The 27818-nt window shown below is 62.0% G+C and overlaps 1 protein-coding gene across 3 annotated transcripts; it reads left to right on the plus strand.

The window, feature by feature from the left end:
- Window positions 1–901: 901 nt before the first annotated feature.
- TANGO6 (transport and golgi organization 6 homolog) lies at window positions 902–27026 on the plus strand. Of its 3 annotated transcripts, none has more exons than XM_072873831.1 (17): window positions 902–1653; window positions 1991–2107; window positions 3583–3733; window positions 4558–4685; window positions 5159–5321; window positions 5903–5985; window positions 9741–9853; window positions 11293–11469; window positions 12530–12656; window positions 13618–13797; window positions 16885–17019; window positions 18457–18966; window positions 19174–19231; window positions 21699–21851; window positions 24487–24638; window positions 25774–25887; window positions 26640–27026. In XM_072873831.1, exons 1-17 carry the CDS (start codon window positions 916–918, stop codon window positions 26814–26816), a joined length of 3276 nt encoding a protein of 1091 aa, XP_072729932.1. In that variant the 5' UTR covers window positions 902–915; the 3' UTR covers window positions 26817–27026. The 3 variants fall into 3 exon arrangements, with proteins under 3 accessions (XP_072729932.1, XP_072729933.1, XP_072729934.1); XM_072873832.1 differs by having other exon boundaries at window positions 4561–4685; XM_072873833.1 differs by lacking the exon at window positions 11293–11469.
- The last annotated feature ends 792 nt before the right edge of the window (window positions 27027–27818 follow it).

Consider the following 27818-nt stretch of genomic DNA (forward strand, 5'->3'; position numbering starts at 1 on the left):
TGTGTGCGCAGTGCCTGGCCAACACCCTAGCCCAGGCAGCAGAGGCGAGGCTGTTAGCCAGCGTGAGAGAGCACTGATGTTTGTCCAGCCCTGTAATCCCTGCGCCCTCCCTTCAGAGGCCCTGCCCGCTAAGGAAACACAAAAGACTAACGTGGTGCGCGGTGCCTCAGGCTTCCAAACGCAGCAGCCTAGGAGGCTGGCAAAGGACTTGCAGTCATCCTGGGCAGGCAAGATGCTAATTTATGTGCTTTGCAACACACCCATGAGGTGTTTATTCCAAAGGTAGCTCTGGCCACCGGCCCCACGAGCCGGCACTAACGCCCACCTTGCACACCTCCACACGCCGATTACGACATGGAGACGGGTTTGGGCTCTCCCTTCTTAGAATTGCTGGCTTCCCTCTGGAAGCTGCTAACTTTTGCTGGATGCAGCCAGAGCCTCTTCTCGGCACAGGGGCGGGCCTCGGTGCAGGATCTCTCCCGAAACACCTCACCTGCCAGAGGGGCGGGTGCCGTCGACACCTGTGGGCAGTGGGGCCAGGGGCTCCCACCCCGGCACCAGAACAGCCTCGGCGGGGACAGCTGTGTCCCCTGCGCTACCTGCTGGGAAGAAGACGAGCCCCAGGCCGCCGTGAGCGACAGGCAGCACCCACCGGAGCCGGCAGCGCTGGCCGGGCCCCTCTCAGGACAGGCCCCAAGATGGCGCCGCCCCGCCGCCGCCTCCTCCCGCCCCGCCCAAGATGGCGGCGGGCGGGGCCGCTCCCCCGAGATGGCGGCGGGCGGGGTCGCACCTCCCCCTCCCCCTCCCCTTCCCTCCCCAAGATGGCAGCGGGCGGAGACACCCCTCCCCCCCGCCCGACCTCCCCAAGATGGCGGCGGAGGACCGCGCTCCTCCCCCTAACCCGACCTCCCCAAGATGGCGGCGGAGAACCGCGCTCCTCCCCTTCACGGCGGCCCCAAGATGGCGGGCGGCGCGGAGCCGGAGCCGGGCCCGGAGCCGGAGCGGGTGGTGGAGGCGCTGGAGCTGCTGCTGCGGCCGCCTGCCGGGCCCAGTGAGCGGGGGGACGCGGCCGGGCCCGGCCCCGAGGGCGCCCTGCGACCGGAGACGCTGCGCGACAACGCGGCGGCGCTGGAGGAGCGGCTGCGGCGGGCGCCGGGCTGGGCGGCGCTGCGCGGCCTGCGCGATGCCGTGCTGGCCCGGGCCCCCGCGCTGGCCGCCGGGGCGGCGGGCGAGGCCGAGCCGGGCTGGGCCGCCGCCTGCGGGCTGCTGGCGCTGCTGCTCTGCCTGAAGGAGCGCCTGGCCGCGCTCGCCGCTGCCCCCGCCGCCCGCCGGGCCGGGCCCGGGGCCGCGCCGCCGCCCAGCCCCGACACGCTGAGCGTGGCGCAGGGCCGCGCCGTGGGGCGGGCGCTGCGGGCCGCCGTGGGCCTGGGCCTGGCGCCGTACCTGCCGCCGGGCGTGGGGCAGCGGCCGGGGCCCCCCGCGCCGCCCCTGCCACCGCCGGCCACCCGCGGGGCCCGGCTCCACGCCGCCACGGCCGCCCTGGCCGAGCTGGCCCGGCACCCCGCGCTGGGCGGCCCGCTCCTCGCCCGCCACCTCGGCCTCCTCCTCGCCGGCCTCTGCCTGCTGGGCCACGGCCCTGCCGCCCACAGCGAGGTCCGTGGGCCCCCTCTCCTCCCGCTCCCCCAGCGCTGCCGGCGCACCCGGTCCTGCCAAAAACGCGTCGGGGTCACCGGCCTCGCCAGAGCCCGCCGGGCAGCACCGCTCTCCGTGCTCCGTGGCCGAGCCCGTGGCCGTGCTGGCCTCCTGCTCGCTGAGCCCCGGGGCTGCCTGCCCGGTGGCAGCTCCCGCGGCGCCCACGTTAATCTCGATGCGAGAGAAGAGATGGGAGCCCGGCGAGGGGCTGGAGGGGCACGGGCACGCGGTCAGGACCGGCGGGTTTGGTGCTGGCGGCCAAGCTGTCCTCACTGCCCCGGGGTTTGTTTTTTTCCAGGGCGTTTCGGAATCGGAGCGAGCGCGGTGCCGGGAGGCCCTGCGGCACATCCTGGACCGCGTCTACCAGCCGCTGGCGGTGCGGGAGCTGCTCGTCCTGCAGGGCCGGCCCAAGCAGGTACCCGGCGGCAGCGGGGCGCTCGGGGTGCCAGCGGTGCTGGGACCGCGTGGTCCCACGCTCCGAGGGTGGCTTTGCTGCTCTCCTGGAAGTGTTCTGACACCTTAAAAACCAGGCAGCACCCTCGTCCCCGAGTGCTGGGAGAACACACGGGCGAAGCTGCCGGGTGCCCGTGGCTCGCGCGGCAGCAGCTCGGGCCCCGCCGTACAGGGGTGCGTGGGTGAACTCGGGGACTCTCGTCGCAGCACGTGCCGCCTTGGCTGGGCAGTTACATCCGCCGTGCCTGGCCAGCAAAGCGCCTTCTCGTCCCGAACCTGCCCCTTTCCACTTGAGGGGATGAAGCGGCGCTGCCTCGGCACCGGCTGCCGTTCGTGGCCGTTTCAAAGGCTGCCCCGTGGCAGTGGGGAGGAGGAGATGGGGAACGGGTGCTCTCCGGGGAGACCTTCGCCTTGTGTTGAGGGATCCCCGGCGAAAGGATCACATCCCGGCTCCAGGCTGGTGCTGTGGGTGGGTGCGTGCCCACCCGCCACATCACGGCGCAGGGTCAGGATGCGAGAGGAGCTGCTGGTGCGCGCGGGGGATAACGCGGGGCTGCTGGCTCGGGCGCAGCTCTGTGCCGCGCGCTGACCCTCTGGCTGGGATCGCGTGCGATTTCCCGAGCAGGCGGAAGCTGGCCTGCCCGCGTGTGAGGGCTGCAGGGGGTCCGTACGAGCCACTTGTGTGGGGCAACGCTCTCGGTGCGTGCCGTGGTTCTGCCACGTAAAAGCAGGGGGCTCCTGGTTAAACAAAACCCGAGCTGATATCCCAAGCTGCTATGTGGACAATGCCCTTAATAACGTGCTGTAACGTTTGGTCAGCCCTGAAGCGGTCAGGCAGTTGGGCCAGATGATCATTGTGGGTCCCTTCCAACTGAAAATATTCTATTCTATTCCATCCCCCACCAGTGCAGCAGTGCCAGCCTGCCGTCTCGGGGTGTCCAAGCAAGCACCTCCATTTGAACCGCTCACTCTGTGGGTTTGCAGCCTCCGGGCAGCTCTGCTGTTTGTGCTGTCCCGGGGGGATTGCTTTGCTCGACCAGGGAGCCTGTGGGCTCGCAGTGCCACCTCCGCAGCCCAGGGCTCTGTGCCGGGTCCTGGCAGGGGTCACGTCTGCAGGCCCCTGACCTGCATCGAACCCGACTTGTTCCCTGAGCCCCCTGTGCAATGAGGCAGAGCTGCTGCCTGACGCCGAGAGGCTTTAATTAAAGGAGGGAAGCTCCGCGCGAGGGGATGCTCTTGGGAAGGCCGGCCGCTCTCACGGAGCCCTAATTCGCTTTGTGCCGCTGGACGAAGAAGTGATTTATGTAAAAGGTTTCCCTGTCCTGTGCTCCTGTCTCAAGTCCTGCAGGGCGGGGCGCAGGCTGTTTGCCTGTTAGCGAGGGTTTGCACAGGAGTGTGCAAATATGCTCCTTAGCCTGCTCCTTTGTTTCCTTTCAGAGTCCTCCCTCTCCTGGGGAAGAAACAAAGCCGGGCCTTGTGCGGGCTCCGGCGTGGCTGCGGCGCCTTTGTGGTCAGCTGCTCTCCGAGAGGCTAATGAGACCCAGCGGGGTTCAGGCTGTGGTTCGGGGCATCATGGAGGGAACAGGCGGTGAGTAGGGTGCTCTGACGCTGCTCTTGGCTTCCAGGATCACAGATTAAAAGAGACTGTGGTGATGTGCCCGAGACGTTTAATCCCATGAGAGGCCCGGGAAAGACAGTGCCGTCAGAGCGCTGAAATGGGAAACAGCTTTTGTCAGGCCCAGCTGACTCTGTAACACTCACGCAGATTTTGCCTCTGGCTATGCTGAACTCCCCAGCAGTGAATGCCTTCCAACCGCAAATGCCTTGAGTTTGGGGTACACCGTCATGTTTGGGGTCCAGACCGAAAGCATCCGAACTCCTTTAGCCTGTTTGTGCCTCCATGGGGTTGCACCTTGCGTGTGTGCGGAGCGCGGCTCGTTCCGAGGAGCTGCGCTGGTGCCGGTTCGGTGGGAGCAGTGCTCGGCACGGGGCTGTGAGCAACTGCAGGCGGAGTGAGACCCGTCCTGCTCCGGGGCTCGGCAGCCTTGCTCCCCTGCTTTCCGTTTCCTGCCGGGGAGGAAACTGTTGCTCTCTAAAAGCTGAATCCCACAGTTTCTAGTGCCAAAGCTTCCTCCATGCGATACCAACCAGATGACACCATCCAAGCATGGCCTCCCCCCACCTTTTGGCTCACGCACCTATTTGTAGAAGTTATTTTACAGTATCAAAGGTCTTGGACAATAATTTTTCTCCTTCTGTCATTAGGCACAGGTGTCTCCAGAAAGATGCATGGTTTATAGAGAGTGATAAAAGCTAGAAATCTGATTTTTGGCCAGAAACATCTGGCTTCAGCCAAAAATGGCCCTGCGTTTGCTGTCAGTCTGAGCTGATCTTGGCTTTCTGCTGGTGTAGCAGGTGGCAGTGGTGCTGAAGCAGCAGCTGTGGACTGGAGAAAATGTGACATGGTTGCAAAGATCCTGGCTTCCTGCCCGCAGCAGTGCCTTTCCCTCGAGGACTACTACAGACTGGTATGCCCCCAGGTAGGTCCCCCTCTCCCCCCGCAGCACGCCGGCTCTGGCTGGGAATGGGGAGCTGGCTCCTGGCTTGGAGAGTGTCGGTACTATCGCTTCTGCTTGATCGTGGCCTGGCTCGAGCCAGGACAACGTGGAGATGTTTTTCTGCCGCTCTGGCAGTGGGACGTGTTTCCACCCTACTCTTGAATTTTCCCTGCGTGATCGAAATGCTGGATGATGTTGCCTGATCGCATGAGCTGTTCAGCCCTGCGCTACAAGGAGCTCTCTGCTGTGGAGCTCTTGCTTCCAGCCTTTGGCTATGGGAGTGGTGCAGGCTCTTGGTTGGAGCCCCGAAACACATCCTACGTTAACGTGTGCGTGGGAAGGAGACCGGCTCTTCCGTTTGTGGAATGTCGTGCCGAATGTCCAGCAAAGCAGCATACGGGAGGCTCCTCGCTCTCTGCTGATCTTTGTTCCTTTATCGTGGACTTTCATTCCAGATTCTGGACTTGCTGCGCATCCCGGACAAACTGACAGCGCGCCAGTTCCAGCGAGTGGCCACCACGACGCTGCTCACCATGGCGAAAGAGCACCCTCAGCTGGCAGAGAGGCACCTGCTCCAGCCCCTCTTGGCACCGCTCCTGCGCTGCTCCGAGACAGCAGGTACCCGCTGCTCTCTGCCGAGCCCCGGATCGGAGAAGGGTCTGCTTTCTCTTCTCGCTGATCTTTGTCTTTCCACCGGAATTTTCTCAGGGGCTGGCGGCTGAGCTGCTGAGCGTGCAAGCCCAGCTCTGTCTGTTGTGAACGTGTCCGTTTGGCTGGGTGCACCGCATTTACTAGCGCTTGAGTCAAATGACTATAGTGTAAGAGCCAAGTAGTGGGGCTTCTGCCATTTGCTCTTTGGGAAACTCTGACAGTTTGGGAAACCAGTCTGACAGTCTTGTTTTGGCCTTCCGGACGGAAGCCATCGGTTCCCCACGCTGACCAAACGGCTCTCAGGGGACAATCCATCAAGAAGTTGTGGTCTGCTTTGATTTGCTTGTAAGCGTGCGGCGTTTACAACACTGCAGTGACATTTAGCGCCGCTAACGAGGGTTCATTGGTTCCCATGCTGCCCTGATGGAGGGGAGGGAAGGCAAGAGAACTGTCAAAGTGCTTTCTGGCGCTGAGCGTGGTGGGGTTGCTGTTCTGCTGGAGACTCCTCAGTACGTGGGGGTGCTGATGTTTCTGCCCTTTGTTTTCAGAGCTAGCAGCAGAGGATTTACCAGCAGGGACTGTGCTGGTGACAGAGGCAGAGCTCAGCAGCTGTGTGGAAGATGTGCTCAAGGTATCGTGTCTGATTTTGGCCTGAGGATGGGCAAGAAAACTACTCTAAGAAAGAGCTGGTTTGAGACTTTCTGAGCAGTTCAGTGTGTGTGTTAGACCTTGACAAAAACCAGCGTCTCCTGCAGTCGTGATGCTGAGGTGAGGCCAAGAGCTGCTCAGAATAACCTTGTATGCAGCACTGCACTTGAGGGACTGCAGCTTTCTGCTGGATACCAGAGGCCCTGCCTGAATCCTTTCAAGCATTCTCACCCCAAAATGTTCTGCGAGATGGCAGTGAGCTCTTGCTGGTTGTTTTTTCCCCAGTGTCTTTCTGGTGTGTCCAAGTAAGAGTCTGAGCAGTGGGCTGGTAGCCAGGAGTCTCCACGGTGCTCTCGTATCCTCTTTCTCCATGAGCTGCAGCAAGACTTTCTGAGCGTTGCTAAACTGCGCAGCTTCCTCGGGACCGTTGTGTCTGGGTGTACTGTCAGAGCAGCTTCAGGACTCGGGCTGTGATCGTAGACCAGGTAACGGTAGAGCAGGCAGGAGGTCCTAGTCAGGAGTACCGCTGGCGTGGCACGTGTTGCCTCAGGCTGTCAATCCCTGTCCGAGATGATGCCGCTCACCTATCGGCATCAGAGACGTGCAGCTGGTTAGCGGGAAGGACGGATCCCAGGGAATCCCGTACGTGCTGAATCTTCAGAGGATGCCTGAGCTCTCCTCCCAGGCTCTTACTGGCCCACCCTCCTCTTAGTGCCTCCGTGCCTCGGTTTCCTTCCTGTAGAGCATGGATAATACGGCTCACACTGAGCCCAGGGTTACCTGCGTGGGTGGGAGAACCTGCTGGGAGCTGCTCTCCCTGCCTCTGAGGTCTGCAGAGGGCAGCCTGAGCCAGCGTGCTGGAGCTGGAAGCCTTTCTACAGCTCCTGCAGCATTAGCCCCTCGCGACAGGATGGGCAGCAGCCAGCTCTTGCCTTGGGCCAAAATGCTTCCAAATGAGTGACCTGGAAAAGAGGGCACTCGAGGTATCGCAAGCGGCCGGCTGTGCTGGGCTGCTCAGCCCTGCAGCGAGGGCAGCTTGGCAGGGCCCCCGGCTCCTCGCTCGGTGGTTGTGCAGCCGGTTGGCAGCGAGGCATTCGCAGCGGGTGCTATGAAGCGAGCAGATTCAGTGTGGCTCTGAGGCTGCTGAGCTGTCACCGGGGTGAAAAAGAGAGTGAAGGTGAGCTCGGAGGCATCGCAGAGCGGCCGGGAGAGGTGGGAGAGCTGTCGCAGTTATCCTGGTGGCTGCTGTGAGGAAGCAGAGAGCGTGTGGGTTCGGGGGAAAGGCGGGTGGGCAGCAGCTCAGCCACAGGGGAGATGTTGTTAGTGGCTGTGTCCTCACCTCAGGTGTCCCAGAAAGGGGGGGACACTGCAGCTGGTCCCCCTTGGGTGTCCCCAGCGGTTCGTCTTCCCCTGCTGATATCTCTTGGGGCTAAAGGCATTACAGTCTGTCTAGTCCCATTGGACAAGTAAGGTAAATCGATAAGTAAGGAGAAATGAGCGGCCTGGTTTGCAGGGACCATTCTGAGCTGAACCCCGTGACACGTGGGTTTCCCTGTGCGTGAAGTTAGTTCTAAAACTGTGGGTGGGTCATCCTTCAGCTGCTGCTGGGTGTCCAGCCACGTCCTCCGGAGCTGCTCTTGGTGCAGGACGGTACCTGGAGGCGGCGGCGGGGCCTTGGAGCTGGTCTGCGTGCCTGGCTGCCGAAGCAGGAGGGATTGCCAAAGCTCAGCAGCTCTCCCAGCCCGACGTTCAGGCCCCGATCAGATGCTGAGGGATGGGGAGGCTTCAGGAAAATGGAGGGAAACTCAGGCCTCATCAGAGAAACGGTCTGGCTTTGCCAAAACAGACCACCTTCCGTGGTAGAAGAAATGTGGGCAGGACGGTGCAGATTTAGCACCTTCTGTGGAGCTCCTTCCTGCGAGGGGTCCCTTGCGGCAACAAGCAGGGTGTTCAGCAGCGCAGATCTTGGCTCTGGCATTTGGGGGAGAGGTGGGGTCCATTCTCGTGCTCCCTGTGAAGGAACAGGGATGTTCTGTGGAAGCCGCTCTTCTGAAACCTTCCCTCATAGCTCCTTTTTCTGCCGTTCCCACCAGTATCACCAGTGCCGCGCTGCAGGCTTTGCTGCCTGCCCTGACAGCAGCCCAGCTTTCTGCTGCGCGTTCCAACCCAGAAGGACATTTCCAACCCAGGAATTCAATTTTAAGAAGCTGGTGACTTGCTTACTGGCATGCCCTTAGGCAGGCTAAGCTCTTAAATGCTGCGATCGTTGTAGTATTTTGCGTAGTAATGATCTGTTGTAACTAGCTGGCAGGCAGAGACCAGTCTGGAGGGCTGCTCTGTGGCTGCCGTGCACAATGCGAGTGTTAGGGGAGTGTGGGGCGGATCCCTCCTTAATGGCATAGCGCTGGAGGCCTGACAGCAGCCAGATTAGCGACGGAGACTCCAGCCTGCAGATTTGTGAAGGTTTCTTGCCTAGCAAGTGTCATTTGATGCTGAGTGGGAAACCATCCTTGGGGCTTCGTCAGGGAGGCTTTGTGTAGGAAAGGTTCTGGTTGGGAAGAATGGCTCCACGGGGATTAGCACAGGAAAATAAAAAGGTCTGTTTGCATCAGTACAGCGGGGCAGAATGTTATCAGGACAATCTCCCTCCTAGCCCTCCTACTTGGCTTGTCACACTGCCTCCAGCAGGCAAAAGCTCTTTGGTCTGTCCCCGGGGCTCTTCCATCCCTGGAGCAGGCGATGGCTCTCTGGCTGCGGAGGTGGGAGGTGTGGGGAGCGCTCTGGTGTGAAGGGACAGCATCTTCTGAGCAAGAAGCTTACCACCTGACATGGCTGCAAGTGCCTTGGAGAACTTGTGAAGAGACTTTATTTCCCCCCGCCTCCCTTTTTCAAGCTAAAAGCTATGGAGGGAGATGGAGCCTGCTAAAATGAGGACCTGAACACAACAACCCTGAGTAAACCCTGAGTCCAGCTGGGCAAGGCTTGGTATTTAACCATTTTCTAGACTGAGTTTTCCCAGCATTATGGCTTTGACTGAAAGCATCCTACCTGGCTTTTAGTTTTGGACAATTCCTTTGAAAGGATTCAAAAGGAAACGCAACGTCGTAAGAGTTCTGTGAATGGTTTTCCTGTCTCTGCGGGCAGCAAGGTGGGACCTGTGTGCAGTGAGCTGGGAACAGTGGCTTGCCTGGGAAGGGGGTGCTGGTTTCGTGGAGGGGAGGGCATTGACAGGGATTTGGGAGGGTGCTGCTTGAGATGGAGGAGAGGAGCGTGGCCCTACAGTCTCCTCGGAGTCCCTGCAAGCCGCTTGCTCAGCTCAGCACGCGTCAGCCCAGCTGCCCTGCTAGGGGCTGATCTCTGTATTTGAGATTTGGCTCTAGGTGCAGTATTTCCATAAAGATTTCCTAATTCAAAGGTGCCTGTTGCATCTCTCTGTAACGCAAGACCTTACCCCTAAGCAGCAGACTTCCTGAATAGCTAGCCGCAGTGTTCCTGTAGCTTGGAGCCCTGCTGTGGTTAAGCAAATGCTAGGAGAAAGACGGTGCTGAAGGCTGCTTTTAATACAGAATATGGCATAATCAGGGTAAAAACAGGCTGAAAGGAGCAGAGGCTGTAAACCCTCTGCCATCCTCCCTGGCGGCAGCCGTTCTGCGCAGACGTGCTTTCTGTCCTTCCCTTTGCCTTCCCTCTGCTCCACGCAGGTGTTTGACTCTCCTCCCTGTGCCCTTCTCTCCGTAGGTGTATGTGGTTGGAAATGACAGCTCGAGCCTGCTGCTGGGATCCTTACAGTCAGTCCTGGGAGTGGTTTTTTCCCTCTATTCCTTCGCCAAGCAGAATGTGTCATACTTACGGTAAGGAAGGATTGTGCACAGCTTCTTCTGGGGTTTCGTCTTCTCCATTCTGCCCACCTGCAAAGGATGTGCTCTATGTGGGCACGCACAGAAACTGAGACCGATTGTCTCACCTTGAAGAGCTCTCGTTCAAAGTCGGCAATAACCGCAGGCATAGGCACAGTACGTGACCTTACTGGCAGACCTGTGCCTGAGGAAGCAGTTCTCACGTTAGTTTTTGTCTTCCCTGAAGCCAAAATGTTCGGTGTAGAGGCAAGCGTGCCCCGTGGGAGCCTTGGGAGCGCAGGTTAACTCTTGGTGCTCGCCTAGGAGCAGGGATTGTGATTGTCTGTGGACAGAGATGGTGACGCTGGGACCTGGCTGGGTGTCAGAGGGATCTGAAACAGGATAACAACTAGATAAAACAGCTTGAGTGCTGGCTTTTGGAAATACAGGATCGCTCTTCTCCGATCTGGGATCACTCACTTCCGATACGTGCAGGACCTGCCTCTCGGCAGTTGTCCCTTGCGCTGTGCCCAGCTCCCCCACAACTGATGTACGACGGTAAGCACCACGTGTGTCAGTTGTGGTGGCAGGGACAGCGGTGACCAGGTGCTGGCTGTCCTCTCTCCTTTCTCCTCCCAGGCTTTCCCTGGGCTGCCCTGAGTTTGGGCCAGCCTAGCAAATACACTCCTGGTGGGTTTATGCTTTGCTTTGGTGATACTGGCATGTGCGTACTGGAGGCTTTCCCTAAAAGGTCTGTGTAGACACAGCCTCTGCTATTATTAAAGACATCGTTAATCACTTCGAAGAGCAGCGAGTGCTGTGGCACGTTCGTAGAACAAGCCAAGTTAACACTGCTGCTGAGTGAACGGAGTCGCTGCTCGCTTCTCTCTTTGCAAAGGAATTTGGCAGGGGTAACAAACCACAGCTGCCTGGAAGCGTTTGGGTTTCCAGACCCCTGGCACAGCACTGTGCTGCTACTCCACCTCATTAACCTGGCTCTTTCCTTGGCAGGGGTTTCCGTGCCACCTCACAGTGCTCCCCGTCTCCTTCCTCCTCTTCCCTGGCACAGCTGACAGCTCTGTGCTTTGTCAGGTTGGCGTGAAGCACCAGGCACGGCGTGCTGAGGCTGGGTGGAAGTGGCTGTCCTTGTACAGACACGCTGTACAGACAGAGTGCTCCCTTCCTTGCTGGGCTGAAATCTTGAAGGACCCAGATCCTTCCATCTGGGAACGCCAGAAGGACAGGATGTGCTGCTGATCCCCTTATAAACTGGCACAAATGCCTTCAGCTGCCAGAGCTGTCAGCCCAGAGCATCCCAAGGAGCGTCCGTGGTCGCTCCAGAGCGCTCTTATCTTTTCCCTCGCCCCGAGACGCGTGGTCCCGTCGCAGTGCTGGTGTGCAGGGAGGGGTACAGCGGGCAGAGCAAGGTCACCGCTGCTTTCTCTCCTTGCCAGCTCCCCGTGCCAGGAGATCCTGCTGTGGTTCTTGGAGAAGTCGGAGCGAGAGGTGTCGCTGGCTGTGCTGGAAGGCTTTGCAGGGCTGAACAGCAGCGTGCGTGCCCTCCACCCGCGGTGCCAGTTCCGCGCGGGCAGCGAGGGTGGTGCCACCATTGCGGTGGAGGAGACCATCGGGTGAGTGCTGTTGGGGCGGTGCCAGGAGCGGAGGGCAGTCCCCAGGCATCGTTCAGCACGTAGGGCTTTTCACGGCATGGCTGGCAGAGAGAGCCCAGGCAAGCGTGGGGCTGCCAGTGCTGTCCCACCGCCGTCTCCTCCCGCCAGGTGCCCAGGTAGCCCGAAGCTCCCCAAATTCAGCTTCCACCCTCCAGCCTGAGCCTGTCTTGTGGCAGATCACGGCTGCGTGGAGTGAGTGGAATCCCGCGGGCGCAGGTGACACCGTCACAGCAAGGACTCTAGCGATGCCAGCGTCGCAGAGCCAGCGACTGAACTCCCCTCCTGCTCTTGCAGATGGTCTCTACAAGTAGAGGCAGAGCGTGGCCATGTGGGGAATAAACTGCAGCCATTAGACTCCAGCCACGCAAACTGGGACTGTTCAGCAGCGCGACATTTGGTTTAAAGAGGGATAGCTGTTAGTTGGCAAGTACGAGCCCAGGGCCGTGCTATCAAGCCGGCAGAGCTCACAGCTCCTGCCCAGGAGTGTCCGTGGGCTGGGTGTGCCGGGAGCTGTGTGCACCCACAGCAAAACCCCGTACAAATACGCTTGTTTTGGTTTCATTTCAGTCTATTCCTGACGTGAATTAGAAGAAGGTCTGCCCTGGGGTCTGCACTGGTTAAGCTGCGTATACTTTAAAATTGCTCCTTAATGGCCATGACTCTGCCCGTGTCTGTCCTACTTTTATGGCTATGACCGCTGCATGAATTAGCCAGCGCTAATCCCAGTCTGTAGAGGATGGCTGGATTAAATGTGGTTTTTGCACTCATGGTTTCTGTTTAATGTTATTCCTTTAACGAATGCAGGTTAATTAATAAACTGAGTGCATGATCGCGTAGACCAAATGAACTGAGCAATAGTTTGGCTCAGTTGCCTCCAGGCTTCCACTCTCTGGTAGTGCTGGGAAGGAAGGTTTCCAAGAGAAGGCAGAAGCAGGATTTCACCTCGCCATGGAGTAGTTTAGAGCCAGCCCTGGAGGCGTTCTGGGTATGTTCGTGTTGGTGACACGGTGACCTGTTTCAGTGATGAAGATGAGGCCCTTTACCAGAAGGTTTCCTCGGAGCAGTGCCGTGTGGAGAGCTTGGTGGAGCTCTTGTCTCACTGCCAGAAGAGTGGTCTAGCCGGAGACTTCTTCATCTACTGCCTGAAGGTAAGGGGAAGCAGGTCTCTGTTTGGGGCACATCTGCAGGAACGGTTTCCCTGGGCCAAGCGGTCTGTGTGGCAGACGGCAAAGGAGACCGATGGTCCCCTTACGTGCCTCGGGAGCACTGAGCCGGGGTACGGCACGCGGTGGAGCAGTCCTGCTGAGTGCCGGGCAGGAGAGCCCGGAGGAGGGAGGCAGCCCTGGTCCCTGAAGGGGTTAACCCTCGTTCCCCCTGGGCTCTTTTGACAACAGGAGCATATCTGAAGTTTAATGGTGTGTTTGAGGCTGTGAATAATCCCTGTTGCTTCCTTGGCTCTAGCAGGGCACCTGCTCCCTTTGATCCTGCTCCGAGCCCCTGCAGTTCCCTCCTGGCCTTGCCTAGGATGGGCTGTGCTTTCTGTGCCCTTGCTGGCAGGTAGAGCCCCAGCCCGTCGTCACACGGGGTTTGCGGTGTCCCGAGCGTAGGGACGCTGCTGTGATACAGGTGGGACACCCAGGAAACATGGGCAGCTCTCAGAGACCTTCTTGAGGTACCGAGTGGAAGGTCCTGGTCGCGTGAGGAGTCGGCACGAGCTCTGCAAAGGGGCTGGGGGGTCCGGGCGCCTTTGTGAGGAGCCGCTGCTGAAAGCAAGGGTGCAAGCAGAGACCCAGCAAGCCTGACAGCCCAGAGGATGGTTGGCCCTAGGAGAAGTGCTTGGTGGTGCTCTGGGTGGTGTCCACAGGGATGGAGCTTTGCGAGGGTTTGGCCTGGTGACAAGTGTGCATCTGGAAGGGGACGAGGCTGGAAGGGGGGAGGTAACCAGGAACCCTTTGCAGCGGGGTGGAGGTCTGGGTAACGGGGTGGAGGTCTGGGTAACGTGGACCTGCTTCACCCAGGACTGTTGGCGTGGTGGCCGCAGTGTTCCTGGCACTGATTTGCCTGTGTTTAACTGTTGCCTCTCCATGCCCTGTGCTTCCTTCCCGGCAGGCACTGACTTGCGTGGCTGCGGAGGACGAGGCGGATTCGAACTTGGCTGCAGTGCCTGGAGGGAGTCTCCTGGAGCTGGAGCAGTACCACGCCGGGCAGAGGAGGAAGCTGCTGGTCCTGCAGCTTGTGGCCACACTGTGCGAGAGCGTCTCGGACACCGTGTTCACAGACGTGGCTCAGGTTGGTCACGGCAAAGGCCTGGGGGATCGGCAGCTGGAGCGTGTGGCAAACCGAGCTCTGGGCTGCTGGGCTCTAAGGAGACAATGGCTAAGAAACAGCTGGAGAAAGCTAGGGCATCCCCAGGAAAAGCAGTTTATTGATTCAGTTGCAAGTATCTCAATGAGACACCGTCCTGTGCAGTGCCAGCAGGAAGGACAGAGTCAGCTGGAGAGACAGGAGGGAGCAGCCCAGATACGAACATCTTCATAGTTGTGTCCATGGCTGTGTATTAAAAGCCAAGAGAGTAGCCTGTGTGTTAATCAGAACTCTGACTTACCAGCTTCTCATCTTTATTTTGAGCAAAATTTATTCCCAAGTTTAACAAAGCTTAAAGACCTCTGTACCCGACAGACCTTTTAAGCAAGTGCTTGCTGCCTGTCCATGGTGTTGGTGCCTGGTTTTTCTGGCACGTCTTGGCAGCCACCTCTGGGAGCTGTGGTAGCTGGGTTGCCAGCCGGACGAACGCGGCACGGCACTGCTGCCACGTCCCGCTCGCCCCTCGTCCCCGAATAGGCCGTTTGTGGCTTTTCTCTGGTTTCTGCTGCTGAGACGCCCACACTGAGTGGCGCGTCTGGTCATCAGGGTTGGCGTAACCGTGCTCATATGGTCGGCACTTGCCCGTGTCTTCATGAATGGGGCAGCCGCAAAATGTTATTAAATATCACAGTTTCAATGAGCTGAAACTCATTGAACCTGGTACCAAAAAGGATTGGTCAAATAGGGCTCTTCTGTCTGCCCTGAGCCCACGCTGCAGCGGCGCTGCAGGGATCGGCTGTCCTGCACCGTGCCGGGAAGGTCGGGAAGGCTGTTGGGTGCCGAGGGCAGTGCGGTATTCCCCAGCTGATCGGTGTATTTTAACTTCCTCATCCTGTTTGTTGTTTTTTGGTTTGTTTTTTTTTAACTCAGTGACCCGGTTATGCCAATTAACCGTGACTGGCTCGAGCAGAGGCAGTCACTGCTACCACAGGTTTCTTCGCTTTTCTCTTCGGGACAAAGGAGTCTTTGTGTGCGCTCTGCAGTGACAGAGGGGACCCAGCCCGTGTCGTTGTGGTGCCCGCCGGTGCGGCAGCCAGCGCTGCTTTGTCCTCACCTGCCTCCATCACACCCACCCGCATGGGACCGGCTCTGCTCCCTGGCTCAGAAAGTTGGGATGAGAAACGGGGAAGGATTTTCCCAGGTTTCTGGGTCCAGCCGTGAGTCTAGTATAAAAAGAAACAACCACCGAAAAAGAAACCCAGACAAAAAAGCCATTATACTTCCACCTGGGGATTGTATTTCGGGGAGTGCTCCCTCGGGCTGGGACAGCAGTTGCAGAGCTGTTTTTAAGGGGGTTCTGCAGCACAGGGTTCCTCCGGGGCCTTGGTTCTTGCTGTGGGCACTCCAGAGCGTGGCTTCGTGGGGTCGGAGCAAGTGGGATCCCTCTTCCCAAAGCCAGACCCCAGCACTGGCGGCGGCTGTGGGACCCCCTCAGTTGCACAATTTATTTTATTTACATTTTCCCCCCTCACAACTGAGTTTTATGAGATTGACTTGATTTCCTTGATACGCCAAGGATCCTCTCCTCCTGCGTGAGATAGAAACGTGCCCCAGTGTTTTATTTTTCAAGCTTTTTTTCCCCTTCCAGATTAAGGTGGGGTTTTTTTCCTTCTAGATTACGGTGGTTTGGTTTTTGTTTTTTAACTTTTTGTTTTTCTCAGTAGCTATCTCCTGATAGACTATTTATTCATGATGTTCCTATTTTTTGCATTAAATATGATTTCAACGCACTCAGCTTGTGTATCACTGTTTTGTGAGAGCAGATGTTCTGACACTTGGTTTTATTTTCTTGCTGTTTGACGGCATTTCTTTTCTGGACTCATCGGCCCTGAAGGTACCTAAGCCTTTTCCGCAGCCCCTCCCAGCCAGCCTCCCTCCTCGCTGCAGCAGGGATGTGCTTAACGAAGCTGGCAGCGATCAGCTCTCCTACTGATGAGGAAACGCGTTGCCTGCACCCAGCGCCTATGCCCTAGAGGCTGGAAATGTGGGGTTTGGTGCAATAGTACCTTGTTGCCCTCGTACTTTGTCTTCCAAAATAGGAGCAAAATAGTTCCTCTTCTTTTGCAACACGCCTGTTACATAGGAACGACTCCGATCCAGCCCCTTCCCAGCACGGCCGGGTGCCGCTGCAGCCGGCGAGCTCGTCCCGAGCCGTGTGGTGCCAGCGCAGCTAGCAAAGGCATGGAGAAATAAACTCAGTAATTTCAAGCTCCGCTAGAAAGGCAGGGAGCCTGTGGGATCAAAGATGTCAGTGCCAAGTGTTGAGAAGGCCAATGTCAGCCAGGCCTTGGGGTAAAAAAAAAAAAAGTATTGTGAGAAAATCACAAAATCAGTGACACACGTGGTAAATGGCCCCGCTCCGCTGTCGGCTGCCTGTGGGTACGTGGTGTCTGGTACCGGGGAGCCGTGGGGCAGCCGGCAGGAGCTGGAGCCGCCCTGGGCAAGGGCAGGTAGCTGGGAGCCACCCCGGCCTGGGGCAGGGAAGGGGCTGTGCTCTTCCCCAGAGCTTGCGGGGGGTGCAGGCAGGCGTGGTTTTTGTTGTAATGAAGTTTATCCGAGCCGTGCTAAATCCCTGCTCGACTCTGGCCATCACTGCCGTGCTCTGCGCCGATGGTCTGCAGCACCAGTGCCTTCCTGGAGCCGCGTGCACTTTAGCTCTTGCTGTCTCTGTTTGCATCTGTCTGAATTTTTCCAGCCCGAGCCTCTCTATAGCGCAATTTCATACAAATCCTTTGTTTTTCCATGTTGTTGCCACCACCCCGACCCCTCTCGGACCCATCCCAGTTGCCTTGGGGGTGGCAACAAGAGGGAAACACAAAGAATTCGTACAGAATGGTGCTAGAGAAAGGCTCGGGCTGGAAAAATTCCGATAGATGTGGAGACAGCAAGAACTAAAGGGCACCCGGCTCCGGGAAGGCACCGGCACCCCGAGGTGTGGGCAGTGGCAGCCTCCTGGGAGCACCCTGGGGATCTCCCCTCCTAACTGCTCTTCCCCGTGCTCTCTGCTGGCAGGTCCAGGAGTTCGTGGCAGCCACGCTGCAGCGGGCCTGCGTCAGCCCGGCGCGGGGCCCCGGCGCGGCAGTGGAGGCGCAGACCCTCGCCATGGCCATGGGGCTCGTGGCCGCCATGCTCAGCGGAGCCGTCCAGGTGAGGGGGTGAAGCTGGGGTGCTCAGCAGCCGTGGGGTCTGGGGAGGGGGGACCGGGCACCGTCCTGCCGTGCCCAGCCAAGGGGTGCCACAGCCGGTGCTCCGGGGTCTGGTGCTCCCTGAGTCCCTCTTTAATCCCAGGGTGTATCTGTGTGTATATATATATATATATATATATTATTTTTCCTCGGAGCGGTGCTAGGGCACTGGCTGAGGGCATGATCCCGGCAGGACACCTCTGAGAGCCCAAATAATTAATTTACAATCCAAAATCTGCTTCCGAGAAGGTGCTGACAGAGCAGTGCAGTCACATACAGCGTCTTTAAATGCCAACACTGCATCCTCTGCACCCCTACACATCCACGGGCTCCGTCTCCGGAGCACAGCGAACTTCCCGGTGTGGGCTGTGCTGTTCTTGGAAATCCTCTATAAAAAGGGTACCTTGCTCAGTTGCGCTGTTACACGGTGTCAGCTGAACGGCCATTGGGGAGAGATCGCACGTTCGTTAGTGCGCTGCAATCACCCTGGCTTGCACTTACATCACTGAGCTGCTGCGGTTGCTTCATCCCCAGACTCGCCCGAAGGAAAATCCAACTGTTAATGGAAAAAGATAATTTACTGTGTCTTACTGCTAAATTCCCAACGTTGGGAAAAGAACATTAGTTGGAGAAAACTTAAAACCAGAGGCTTGTGGCTCTAATGGGCCCCCTCCCAGGCGAGCTCCTGCTCCCGCTCCGGCGTTAATGGGAGCAACTTGGCAAACTGAATGCAAAAGGTTTTGGAGGCAGCTGCAAAGCTGTTTGGGTTTCAATGGATAAGGGTTTTTTATACAATCATGCAAAAGCTCCCTGTAAATCTCTGCTAAAGCATCACTTTTCAGGTCTTACAGCCCAGATTTTGCTTCTGGGATTAGCAGTTAAATCCAATTTAGAGCAGGAACTTCTCCCCCTTGGGCGCTGCAGCCTCGGGGAAGTGGCAGCTGCCTTGCCTGGAGCTTCCTCGCAGGCAGGACTGAAGGCAGGACTGAAGGCAAGCCCCGCACAGCCCTGGCAGGATGGCGGGAGGGATGTCCCCAGCTCAGCCCCCGTGCTGAGGATGAGGGTCCCACACGGACACCGCTCTCCTTTGGGCTCTTGCCCTTCCCACCTTCTCCTGCGGCACCTCCGGGCCAGGCCAGCGAGGTCCTGGCTGCTGCCCTGCCGGAGATGCCTCAGCTGGGATCAGCGCTGGGGCCTCGGGGCATCGCCATCCCCAAGGGCATGCAGCCCGGCTCATGGCACGGGGATGGAGGGCAGCCGGCACGGTGCTGCTGTGGGGCTACGAAACGGCCTCTGGGGCTCGTGCACCTCTGGGCTGCCTGCCTGCCTTGCCAGGAGCATCCCGGGGAGCGAACCTCCTGCTACGGCTGTGCCAGTGCTGCTTCTCTCCCCCCCGCAGCTGCAATCCGGTGACTTCGCCGTGCTGAAGCGGCTGGTGCCGTTGCTGGAGGAGCTCTCCCGCACCTACCCCGACCCCCTCACCCAGGAGCTGGCCGCGGACGTGCGCATCACCATCTGCACCCACGGGGCCTTCTTCCCCGGGACGGTGGGCGCTGCTGCCGATGGCGTGCTGGGGAAGAAGCCGGGGACAGGAACGCAGAGCCCCGCCGGCATCCCCGGCAGAGCCCCAAGCCCAGGGGGTGGCCGGGCACCGCCACGGCATGGCCGCGGCAGCCCCTCGGCTCCCAGGGAGAGGAGCGAAGAGGAGAGTGTGAGCCATGAACCCAGCGACGTGGGTCCTGCTCCAGCCCCGTGTGCCAACAGCCCGGCCCCGGCTGGGCTCCAGGAGCTCCTGGTATCGGCCTGCGACCCGCAGCCCCCCAGCCGGGCAGCTGCCCTGCGCCACCTCTCCAGCCTGATCACGCAGCGGGACCCGGAGGCACTTCGGCTTCAGGAGAAACTCCTGCAGGTACCGGGCTCCTGCCGCGGTCCCTGTCCTGCGCCGTGGCACGGAGCTGGGGCTGGGGGCGGGCTGGGGACGGTCCATATTATCAGAGCCCTCCAACCTTGCTGTCACCGTCGGCTGAAGGTGCCAGGCAAGAGGGAGCAGGGCTGCCGCCGTGTGCTGCCGGCCCGGCGTGGGGCTGCTGCCGACGGCACTCCCGCTTCCTCACAGGTGTTCCTGGAGAACGTGCAGCATGAGGACGCCTTCGTCTACCTCTCGGCCATCCAAGGTGAGCGATGCCTGGCTGGGGCGAGTGCCGGCGCTTTGTAGGAGAATGTTTTCGTGCTGGGGGAGCTTTGGGCGGCGATGGTGAAGAGCAGTGGAGCTGCAGGCAGGCTGGGGGCTCAGCATCTCCTGCCCTCCTGGACCACGGCTTCATGCCGTTCAGCTGAGCCTGGAGCCACGTGCGGGCTCTGCGCCGCGTTCCCGAAGCCGGCGGGCTTTGTCTCCCGGTTGTGCTTACTCAGTGGGTAATTATTTCATTTACCCTCTGACTGAACTGCTGATCTGCACAGACCACAAGCACCTCCTCGGTGCAGCCCCGGGCAGGTTCACCCTCGGGGCATCCCCGGACAGATAACACCCGGGAGCCGGTCACCGTCCCCGTGCCGCCGGCCTGGGGCTGCGGTTTCAGCGCGGTGCGGGCACAGCCCCAGCACCCCGGCCCTGCACCCGGCTGGCGTTTTGGCTCGCCGGTCTGCTCAGCTGAGGCTGGCGGAGGAGCCGGGGCCGTGGGAACCCACTGGTGCTCCCTCGGGGCTCTGCCACGTCCCTCCCCGTGGCCAAGGCGGGAACTACCGACCGGTGCCGGCCAGCCGCGTGGAAGTGGAACCACGGTGGCTTTCTGCCGCTTGGTTCCCTGATCCGTCGCATCTCGTGGCCTTCCAAATTGTTGCCCCCGCTGAGGGGGGAGAGCGGCAGTGGGCACGCACCCAGCCCCGGGCTGGCCCTGGCCGCGCAGGCAGGAGGTGGAGAGCACCAGGCAGCGGGCCGGCAGGAGAGCAGCGTGCCGCTCTGCTCGCTGCCCTCCTCCCCGCGCCGGGCTGCTGCTGGGGGCACCAAGCGCTGCCACTGCTCGCGCCGCTTCCCAGGAAACCCTCGGGTCCGTGCTTGCTCCAGCACGCTCAGCGCAGCCCCGTGGCACCGGGCTGCCCGTCGGGATTTGCAAGCAGGTGCCTCCGCACCCGGGATGACATGGGCGTCCTGCGCAACGGCTGTGCCGGCGGGTCGCGGTGTGCCGAGTTACTTGGAAGGGAGGTGCTGTTCCCGTGACCCCAAGCAATACCGGCGCTGCCGGGAGCCCCGGCAGCGGTTGGGAAGGTAACCCTCAGCAGCAGCTGGGAAAGGAGCTTATCGCTGTGCTTCCCTCTGCCTGTACGGTCTTGAGTGGGACGGGTTTCTCCTTGCCCTGCAGGTGAAACACAAACGCTTCAACCGTCCCCGTGTGATTAATACACCTTGTGCAGCTGCCTCCGTGTTTCGCAGCCCGGCCGCGGCTGTGATTAACCCTGACGCGGTTCCTTGCGGTGGTGACTCACCCAGCCCGCGCCGCGCTGGCAGCAGCACCTGCGGCGTGCTGCGCGCGGTGCTGCCGTCTGTGCCAGGCGGGCTCCCCGCTGCCCGAGTCGGGCTCCCCGCCGCAGCGGCAGGGCTTGCCCGCCAGCTGGCCGTGCCGCTGCTGGGACCGGAGCTGGCTGTAGCAGCGCTGCTGGGAATCACCGAGCCGAGCTCCGGCGAGGTGATGCCAGAGGAGAGGTCGCTGCCCCGCTGGACGTGCCGGGGCTTGCGGAGGGTAACCCACGCCGGTGCCCTCCGATAACCGGGGAACGGGGTTGGAGGTGAAGGCAGCTGCTCCTGGAGGGCAGAGGAGCTGGGGCTCGGCCTGACTCAGCGCTTGGCACTGCCACGGCAGCCTCTGCCACTCGCCTTTCCCTGGAGAGCAGCTGCCTTTCCCCATCGGAGAGGCACCCGCCACCCGGGGAGCCCGGCACTGCCGGAGCCCTGCCTGGTGCCTGCCCCCAGCCTGGTTTTCACCCAGTGCTGCCTGCGATGCTGCGCTCGGGCGCGCTGGCTCTGGACAGCTCTCTAAAGCGATGTTTGCTGTGGCGTAAGCCCGACGCACGCCCTGCATCCAGGATCCGACCCCTCTTCGTCCCCGGGGAGACACGGCAGGCGCAGGGTGCGCTTGGGCTCCAGCTCCCAGCCTGGGCCAGGCAAACGTGGGGGGTTCCTGGAGCCCCGGGTGGGACGAGGACACGCCAGCAGCGTGTGCCCGATGGCCGGGAGCTGAGAACAGTGACCAGACACCGCGCCTGAGCATCGCCTGTGGTACCCGACTGCCCTGAAGCTGTGCCAGCCCAGGGACGAGCCCCGCAGCATCCGACGGCCGGTGTGCCGAGTCGACGCTAGGTCGATGAACATTAACCAGCAGCAATTAGTGGGCACCTGCTGCCAACTGCTAAATTACTTATCTTTCAGCTTGGCACCCAACCGGACCCGGCGCTGGGCTGCCCCGGTGCCGTGACTCTGCGCAGAGGGGCTGCGGGATGTGCCACGGTGCCGGGGCGGTGCCGGGGGTCCCTGCACCGAGGGTGCTGGGGCGGCACAGCCGCCGGCGGTTCCTCTGCCTAGGGTGGTGGCACGTGCCATCCTCATGCCTGGCCCTGACCCACGCTTTCCTCTTGCTCTCCCCCCAGGCGTTGCCCTGCTCTCCAGCGAGTACCCGGAGCGGATCCTGCCTGTCCTGCTGGCACGGTACGGGTACCCGACGCAGGGCATGGAGGACACCATGGCTGCCGTCACCAGGATGAAGCTGGGCGAGGTGCTGATGCGTGTCACCCGGGCACTGGGTAAGTTCCCGTGGGCACGGCAGTGCTGGCCGCTGCCGGCAGCCATGGTGCTGCTTGGCCCCTTGTTGCTCTCTGCCGTGCCGCCAGGTCCAGGGGGTAAAGCCATCGGGGGCTTCTTGTTGTCCAGAGGTGAGAACCAGCTCCTGTGGCCCGGCCGCAGCGGGTTGGAAGCCGAAGGACGGCTGGCCAGCGTTCGCTGGTGGGCAGGAGCGGGACGGCAGACCCTGCCGTCAGCCCACCATCCCCTTGGCCGGCAGCGCTGGCTCGGAGGCTGCTGGGAAATGCCCGGACACGCACGGCTGAGGGGTAAAAGCTGGAGGAGGCCTTTCCGGCAGCCGCTGTTGGGACACGTCCTAAAACGCCTCGTCCTATTCCCCAACAGAGGCCAGGCCAGCGAGAGCAGGCGGTCGGAGCTCCCCGCAGCTGGGGAAGGTGCCAGCCGGTGTCCCCGCTGCCAGGGCAGCCGGGCCGGGGTCTCCAGTCACCGGCCGGGCTCTTTGTTCCCAGGGTTGGCCGTGGCAGAGCCAGTCTCCCTGGCTGCTTGGCCTGCCGGAGCTCTCCTCCGGGGCACGGCCACGGCAGCGGCGTCCCCTGGCCGGGGTGGCATCCCCGAGCTCTGCCGGCTGCGGGCATCCTGCCGGGGCCGGCGCTCCCTGGGCCGGGTCGTGCTGGGCTGGGGACGGGACATCCTACGGGCCGGCAATCCCGTCATCTCCCCGTGGAGCTCGTGCGAGCGGCGGCAGAGCCTCTCGGTCTCTGAAGGCCCCTGGGCGATGTCCGTGCGTCCATCCCTCGCCTTGCCTGGCGCTGCAGCTGCACCGCACTGGGTTTCCCTCGGCAGCTGCCCACGGCACGGCTGGCAGCAGGACGGTGGGCACGGCCTCTGCTGCGGCTCTTCCCCCCGCCCCGTGGTGCCTCTGCCGCGGGCAGCGACTCGGCGCGTCCCGGCTCGCCTGCGTATTTATAGAACAAATTGCATGAAGTTGTTTTTGTTGCAAAGCTTCGGGATTCAAGAGCGAGGATTTCTCCGGTGCTTCCAGAAACGCTCTGCTCTGTGCAGCAGCACTGCTGCGGTTCGGAGCTCTCCTGCTGCTGCCTGAGGACCACCGTGCCTCCCTCCTGCCCCGTCCCTGTCCCCAGCCCTGCCTGCCGTCCCACCGGAGCGGATTTTTTCCCATCCGGGAGGGGATTTTGCAGCAGGCACCTTTCGCCCAGCAAACGGCCGGTGTGGGCAGCGTGGCTGGAAGCGCGCGGCAGCCCCGTCCCAAGCACACGGTGCCGTTCCTCCGCGGGGCCCAGTGCCGCGCGAGGGTTCATGGAGACCTTGCACTGACCCAATTTAGCTTGGGCTGCAAACCCATTAAATCTGCTCCGGGTGCACCACGGCAAGCACGTGCCTTGCTTGCTGCAGGAAGGGAAACACTTCGTGTCCTTTCTGTGGCCGTCCGGCACAGGGCCAGGTGTGCTGTTGGCTTCGGAGGAGATGCATCATGCTCGGATCATCCAGCGCTGCTCGGACTGCCATAATACCGACTCCTGGTGTGCAAGCACGAAGCAGGCGCTGTTCCCGAGCAAGCATGGCCGTCATTGGCATCACGGCACTGCCCCGAGCTCTCCCACCCTGTGCCGTGCAAGAGCCACCCCTGCGCCTCCGAGGACACTGTCCTTTAGTAACCGTGTAGGAAGAGCGAAGCTACGATGGGATGGTCCTACAGAAAGAAGGACCCGGCTGCCTGCCGCCTTGCCTGTTCCTGCCCAGCTCTTGGCCATCGCATGCCGTATTTCCCCTCCTTGCACACAGCCGGTGCTGCCAGGCTGCCGGCGTGCCAGCGGTGCAGGGGCTGGCCAGTCCCCAGCCCCTCGCAGCGGCGGCCCCAAGCCCCTGTGAGCAGGGCGATGGGGTCCCACCGCTGCATCCCAGGGCATCCCACTGCCTGGACACCGGCGTCCGAGGGGATTACAGGGCTCGGGTGAGCCAAGAAACCACCGAGCCGGCGGGCCAGGTAGCCCACCAGAGCTTCCTCCTTTCCTCTGTTACTCCCAGACGAGTGCCGCCCCGCGCTCCCCTCGGCCAGAGCAGCCCGTGCCCGGTGGGAGCCGTGCCCACGCCGTGGGGCACGCAGCCGCCGGCCCGGGGCACCTCTTGTGCGGGGTGATTGTGCATGCCGGTCACGGGCTCTGCGTGCCGACCGCTAATTAGGCGGCTCACACATCTGCGGCGCCTGCGTGTGCTAATTGGGAGGGGGGTTGCGCGGCTGAATTACGTGAGGATTTAGGCTTCGCGCTTCGTTTCTGTGTGCTGCATCTGCGGTCGCCTCCGAAGGGCCCCGCGGGAGACGGGGGGACGTGGGGTGCACCAAACGGCCCCAGACGAAGGTCTTTGCCGTGGGGTGCGTGCTGTCGGGGTTTGCCGGCACCCCGGGGGACTGCACCTCAGCGTCCGCATCCCTGGCACCACGGCGGGTCCCTGCGCTGGGCAGAAGCCACGCTCCAGATGTTGCATCCAGCTGGTTGGTGGTGCTGCAAAGGGCGAGGGGGGCCCAATCTGGCTGCTCCCGATGGAGCCGGGGCTTTGGCAGGAAGGGGCCGTGGGTTTTTCCTTGCCTGTGACGTGCCGCTCCGCTCTCTCTTGCAGGGGACATGGTGTTCAAGCACCGGGAGCCGCTGGTCCAGGCCTTCCTGCGGGGCGCACGGGACCCCGACGGCACGCTGCGGGCCAGCAGCCTCTCCAACCTGGGCGAGCTCTGCCAGCGCCTCGGCTTTCAGCTGGGCTCCATCGTCCAGGAGGTACCAGCTCCATCCCGGCACTGCCGGCCCCTTCCCCGGATCCCTGCCCGGGGAGCGTGGGCCATCGCTCGTTAACAAGGACGGTTCGTTAGCGGATGATGGCAGGGCTGCCGAGCGCTCCCTGCTGAGGGCACAGCAGCCTGGGGTTTCCGTAAAGGACGTGAGGGATATTTGCTGATAGCAGAGAGTGTAAAAGTCATTGGATCTGAAGGAAACGCTCAGGGGATTCTAGCCCCCATTTTTAGGGCTAAAAGCTTTATAATCAGCTAAAGTAGTCGCTTTAGCCCAAGGGAAATGCGGCGGTGCCTGCTCCACCCATGGCAGTCGCACTGCAGGAGGAGACCTGGGGGCACAGTTAGCACCTGCCAGAGGCACCTCCTCCTGCTTAACGAAACCTCGTTACCCTTCCCGTTACCACGACGCATCTGGTGGCTGGCGGGGGTGCCCAGCCCTCGCCCCGGCTGCACGCTCCCGGCGAGACGTGGCTGCCACCGGAGCCGTGGTCCCGGTGGGGTGAGGCCGGCTCTCGGGGGTCTTCGCCCTGGAGGGTTGGGGGAGCCTTGCCGGGAGCTGTCGGCATCACGGGCCAGCAGCCCTCGAGCTGGTGGGTCTGTGCCCCCGTGGGAGCTGGAGCTTCGCCCCCCGGTGCCTCCCGGAGCAGGAGGGAGGTCAGGAGGCATCAGGGATGCGGCGCTCGGGCTTCTTTCCCCGGTCCCTGCTCGCAGCCGCTCGGCGTTGGTAGGGTACCGGCAGCGTTTGATGAGATGCCAATGCACCACACGCAGCTATTTCAGGAAGGCACTAGCTCTGCTAATTCTCCCGGCTGTCACTGCCGGGAGTTTAATTAGGTTCCTTTGACTCTGCCTGCTTTTTATAAAGCTTTCCAAGGCATCCGCGTGCCGCTCGGCCCCTGCGAGAGGGAGGGCTGCTTGGTGCCCCACAAAAAGCCAATTCCCCCGGGTTGGGCGCCCAGCAGGGGAACGTGCCGCTGCCCCAGGCTGGGTGCAGGGGCCCCATCCTCATCCTCCAGCCCCAGGCCACCCAGGGACATCCCCACCACCGTGGCCGGCTGCTCTGCCGGGTCCCCCTGTGTCCCCCTGCCCCTGCTGACAGCCCCCCCGCCTTGTCCCCGCAGGTCACCTCCTGCTTGACGGCCATAGCCAAGACGGACCCCGAGGCGGAGGTGCGAAGAGCCGCCGTGCATGTGGTGGTGCTGCTGCTGCGGGGGCTCAGCGAGAAGGCCACCGAGGTGGGTCACCTCCCCGCTTGTCCCCGGGGCAGGGACAGCCTCCGCCAGGCTCCCGGGAGTCCCCGGGCACCGGCACAGTGCTCCTTGGGGAAAGCCCCTGCCTCGCGGGGGCTGCAGGGCTCATTCCCAGGCAGCTTCCAGGGAAAGTCCCATGGGACCGGGGCCTCCGGCTTGTGCCTCCCCCGCCAAAGGGCCCCCCCCAGTGCCGGATCCTTCCCGGGGCAGAGGGGACTTCATGGGAGCGTCCCTCTGAGCTGCTTGGCCGTGCCATGGGGCAGTGCCATGCTGTGCCACGGGGCACTGCCAGCTCTCGGGAGCCGTGGGAGTTGTTCGTCACTGATTTGACTTGGAAATGCCCAGTTTTTCTGTGGGCCGTGGCCTCCCTCCCCGCTTCCCAGCAATGAGCATGTTGGGACTCAGCTCCCATGGAGGAAACGGCCGGTTCCCCACGGGAATCCCCGCAGCGCAGAGCTCAGCTTCCCCTCATGCCCCCGTGCCAGAGCGATGCCACAAGGCACCGCTGTCCTGGACCGCGCTGCCGGCGTGTGAGGAACCAGTCACGGGAGGGCCGGGGCTCACGCCTGAGGCAGTGTGGTGGTGGTGGTGGTGCCGCCATGTTCTGGCACCGGCAGCGTTGGTGGAGGGGGCAGCACCGTGCCTGCCGGGGCACGCCAAGGGTTGCGTTTTGGGTTGTCGCGGGTGCGGGCGAGACGCCGGCGGGTGCTGATGGTTCTCCTGCCCGCTCTGCCCAGGTGCTGCAGGACGTCCTGCGGGACCTCTACCGCCTGCTGAAGCACGTGGTGGCGGCCGAGCCCGATGGTGCGACGGTGCTGCACGCCCAGCTGGCGCTGGAGGAGCTGGACGCCGTGATGAGGAGGGTCCTCTTCCCCCCGCAGGTGCTGGAGAAGAAGATCGTGGTGCTGCCATAGCGGGGCCAGGGCCACAGAAACGAACTCTTCCTGCTCCAGCATCGGGGCCAAGGGGAAGGGTTCACTGTGCCCCCAGGATGCCGCTGGCGGGTGCCAGCCACAGAGGAAACCACAGCCTGAGGAGGGTGGGCAGCCACCCCCGGGCTCCCCGCGGCCAGGGCAGGGGGGGCTTGCTGGGACGGAGCGGGGGATTAAACGCAGACGTGCTCAGCCCTGCGCCCATGACATCTCTGGGAGCCGCGCAAAGCCCCTGGGTGCCGTCGTGGCCGTGGCCACGTCCCAGCCCGTGGCCACGCTTGGGGTGGTGTCAGCGGCGCAGGCCCTGGCGAGCCCCTGGGTCCTGGGGGAGGGTGGGCATCAGCCCCCAGGGCTGGCCCTGGGCTGGGGGAGCAGCCGATGGGGCCGGTGCCTCGGGCTCCCATGCGGCCAACCAGCACTGGGTGCCGCGGCTGCCCCGAGGGGAGCTGGAAGGGAGCGGGGGGGGCTCTGCTGTCTGCACCGCCAGTGCGGGCAGCCGTGCACCCCGGGGGCTGGCAGGCAGCCGGCTGCCGCCCCACGGCCCTGCCTGGCCCTCCCTCGCACCGCGCTCGCACCGCGGCGATGCTGGAGGGTCCTGGCACTGCCAAGCTGGCCGGCAGCTCTCGCACGCTTGCACGCTCGCTGCCGCGTGCCCACGGGCATGGAGGGAGCCTTTCTCGGTGCCAGCCCTGGGCAAGGGACAGGGACGATCCCTGGAGGCAACAGCTGAGCCAGCTCCTCAGCGTTGTGATTTTAGCCAAATCTGAGTGATTTTCTGGGGGGGAGCAGAGGGAAATGGAGCCGGCGTCGCTGAGCCCCTGCCCTGCCGGCATGGTGGGGCCGCGGTGCTGGGAGCGGGGCTGCGCTGGGGACCCGTCCCCCTCCGCGGCACTGCCTGCCCTGCGCCCGTTCCCGGGGTCTCCCTCACCGCGGGGTCTGAGGATGGGACCCTTCCACCGCAGCAGCAGGAGCCCCCTCCGTGCC

This window comes from Ciconia boyciana, chromosome 9 (assembly GCF_034638445.1).
Source record: "Ciconia boyciana chromosome 9, ASM3463844v1, whole genome shotgun sequence".
In the NCBI taxonomy this organism is placed as follows: domain Eukaryota; kingdom Metazoa; phylum Chordata; class Aves; order Ciconiiformes; family Ciconiidae; genus Ciconia; species Ciconia boyciana.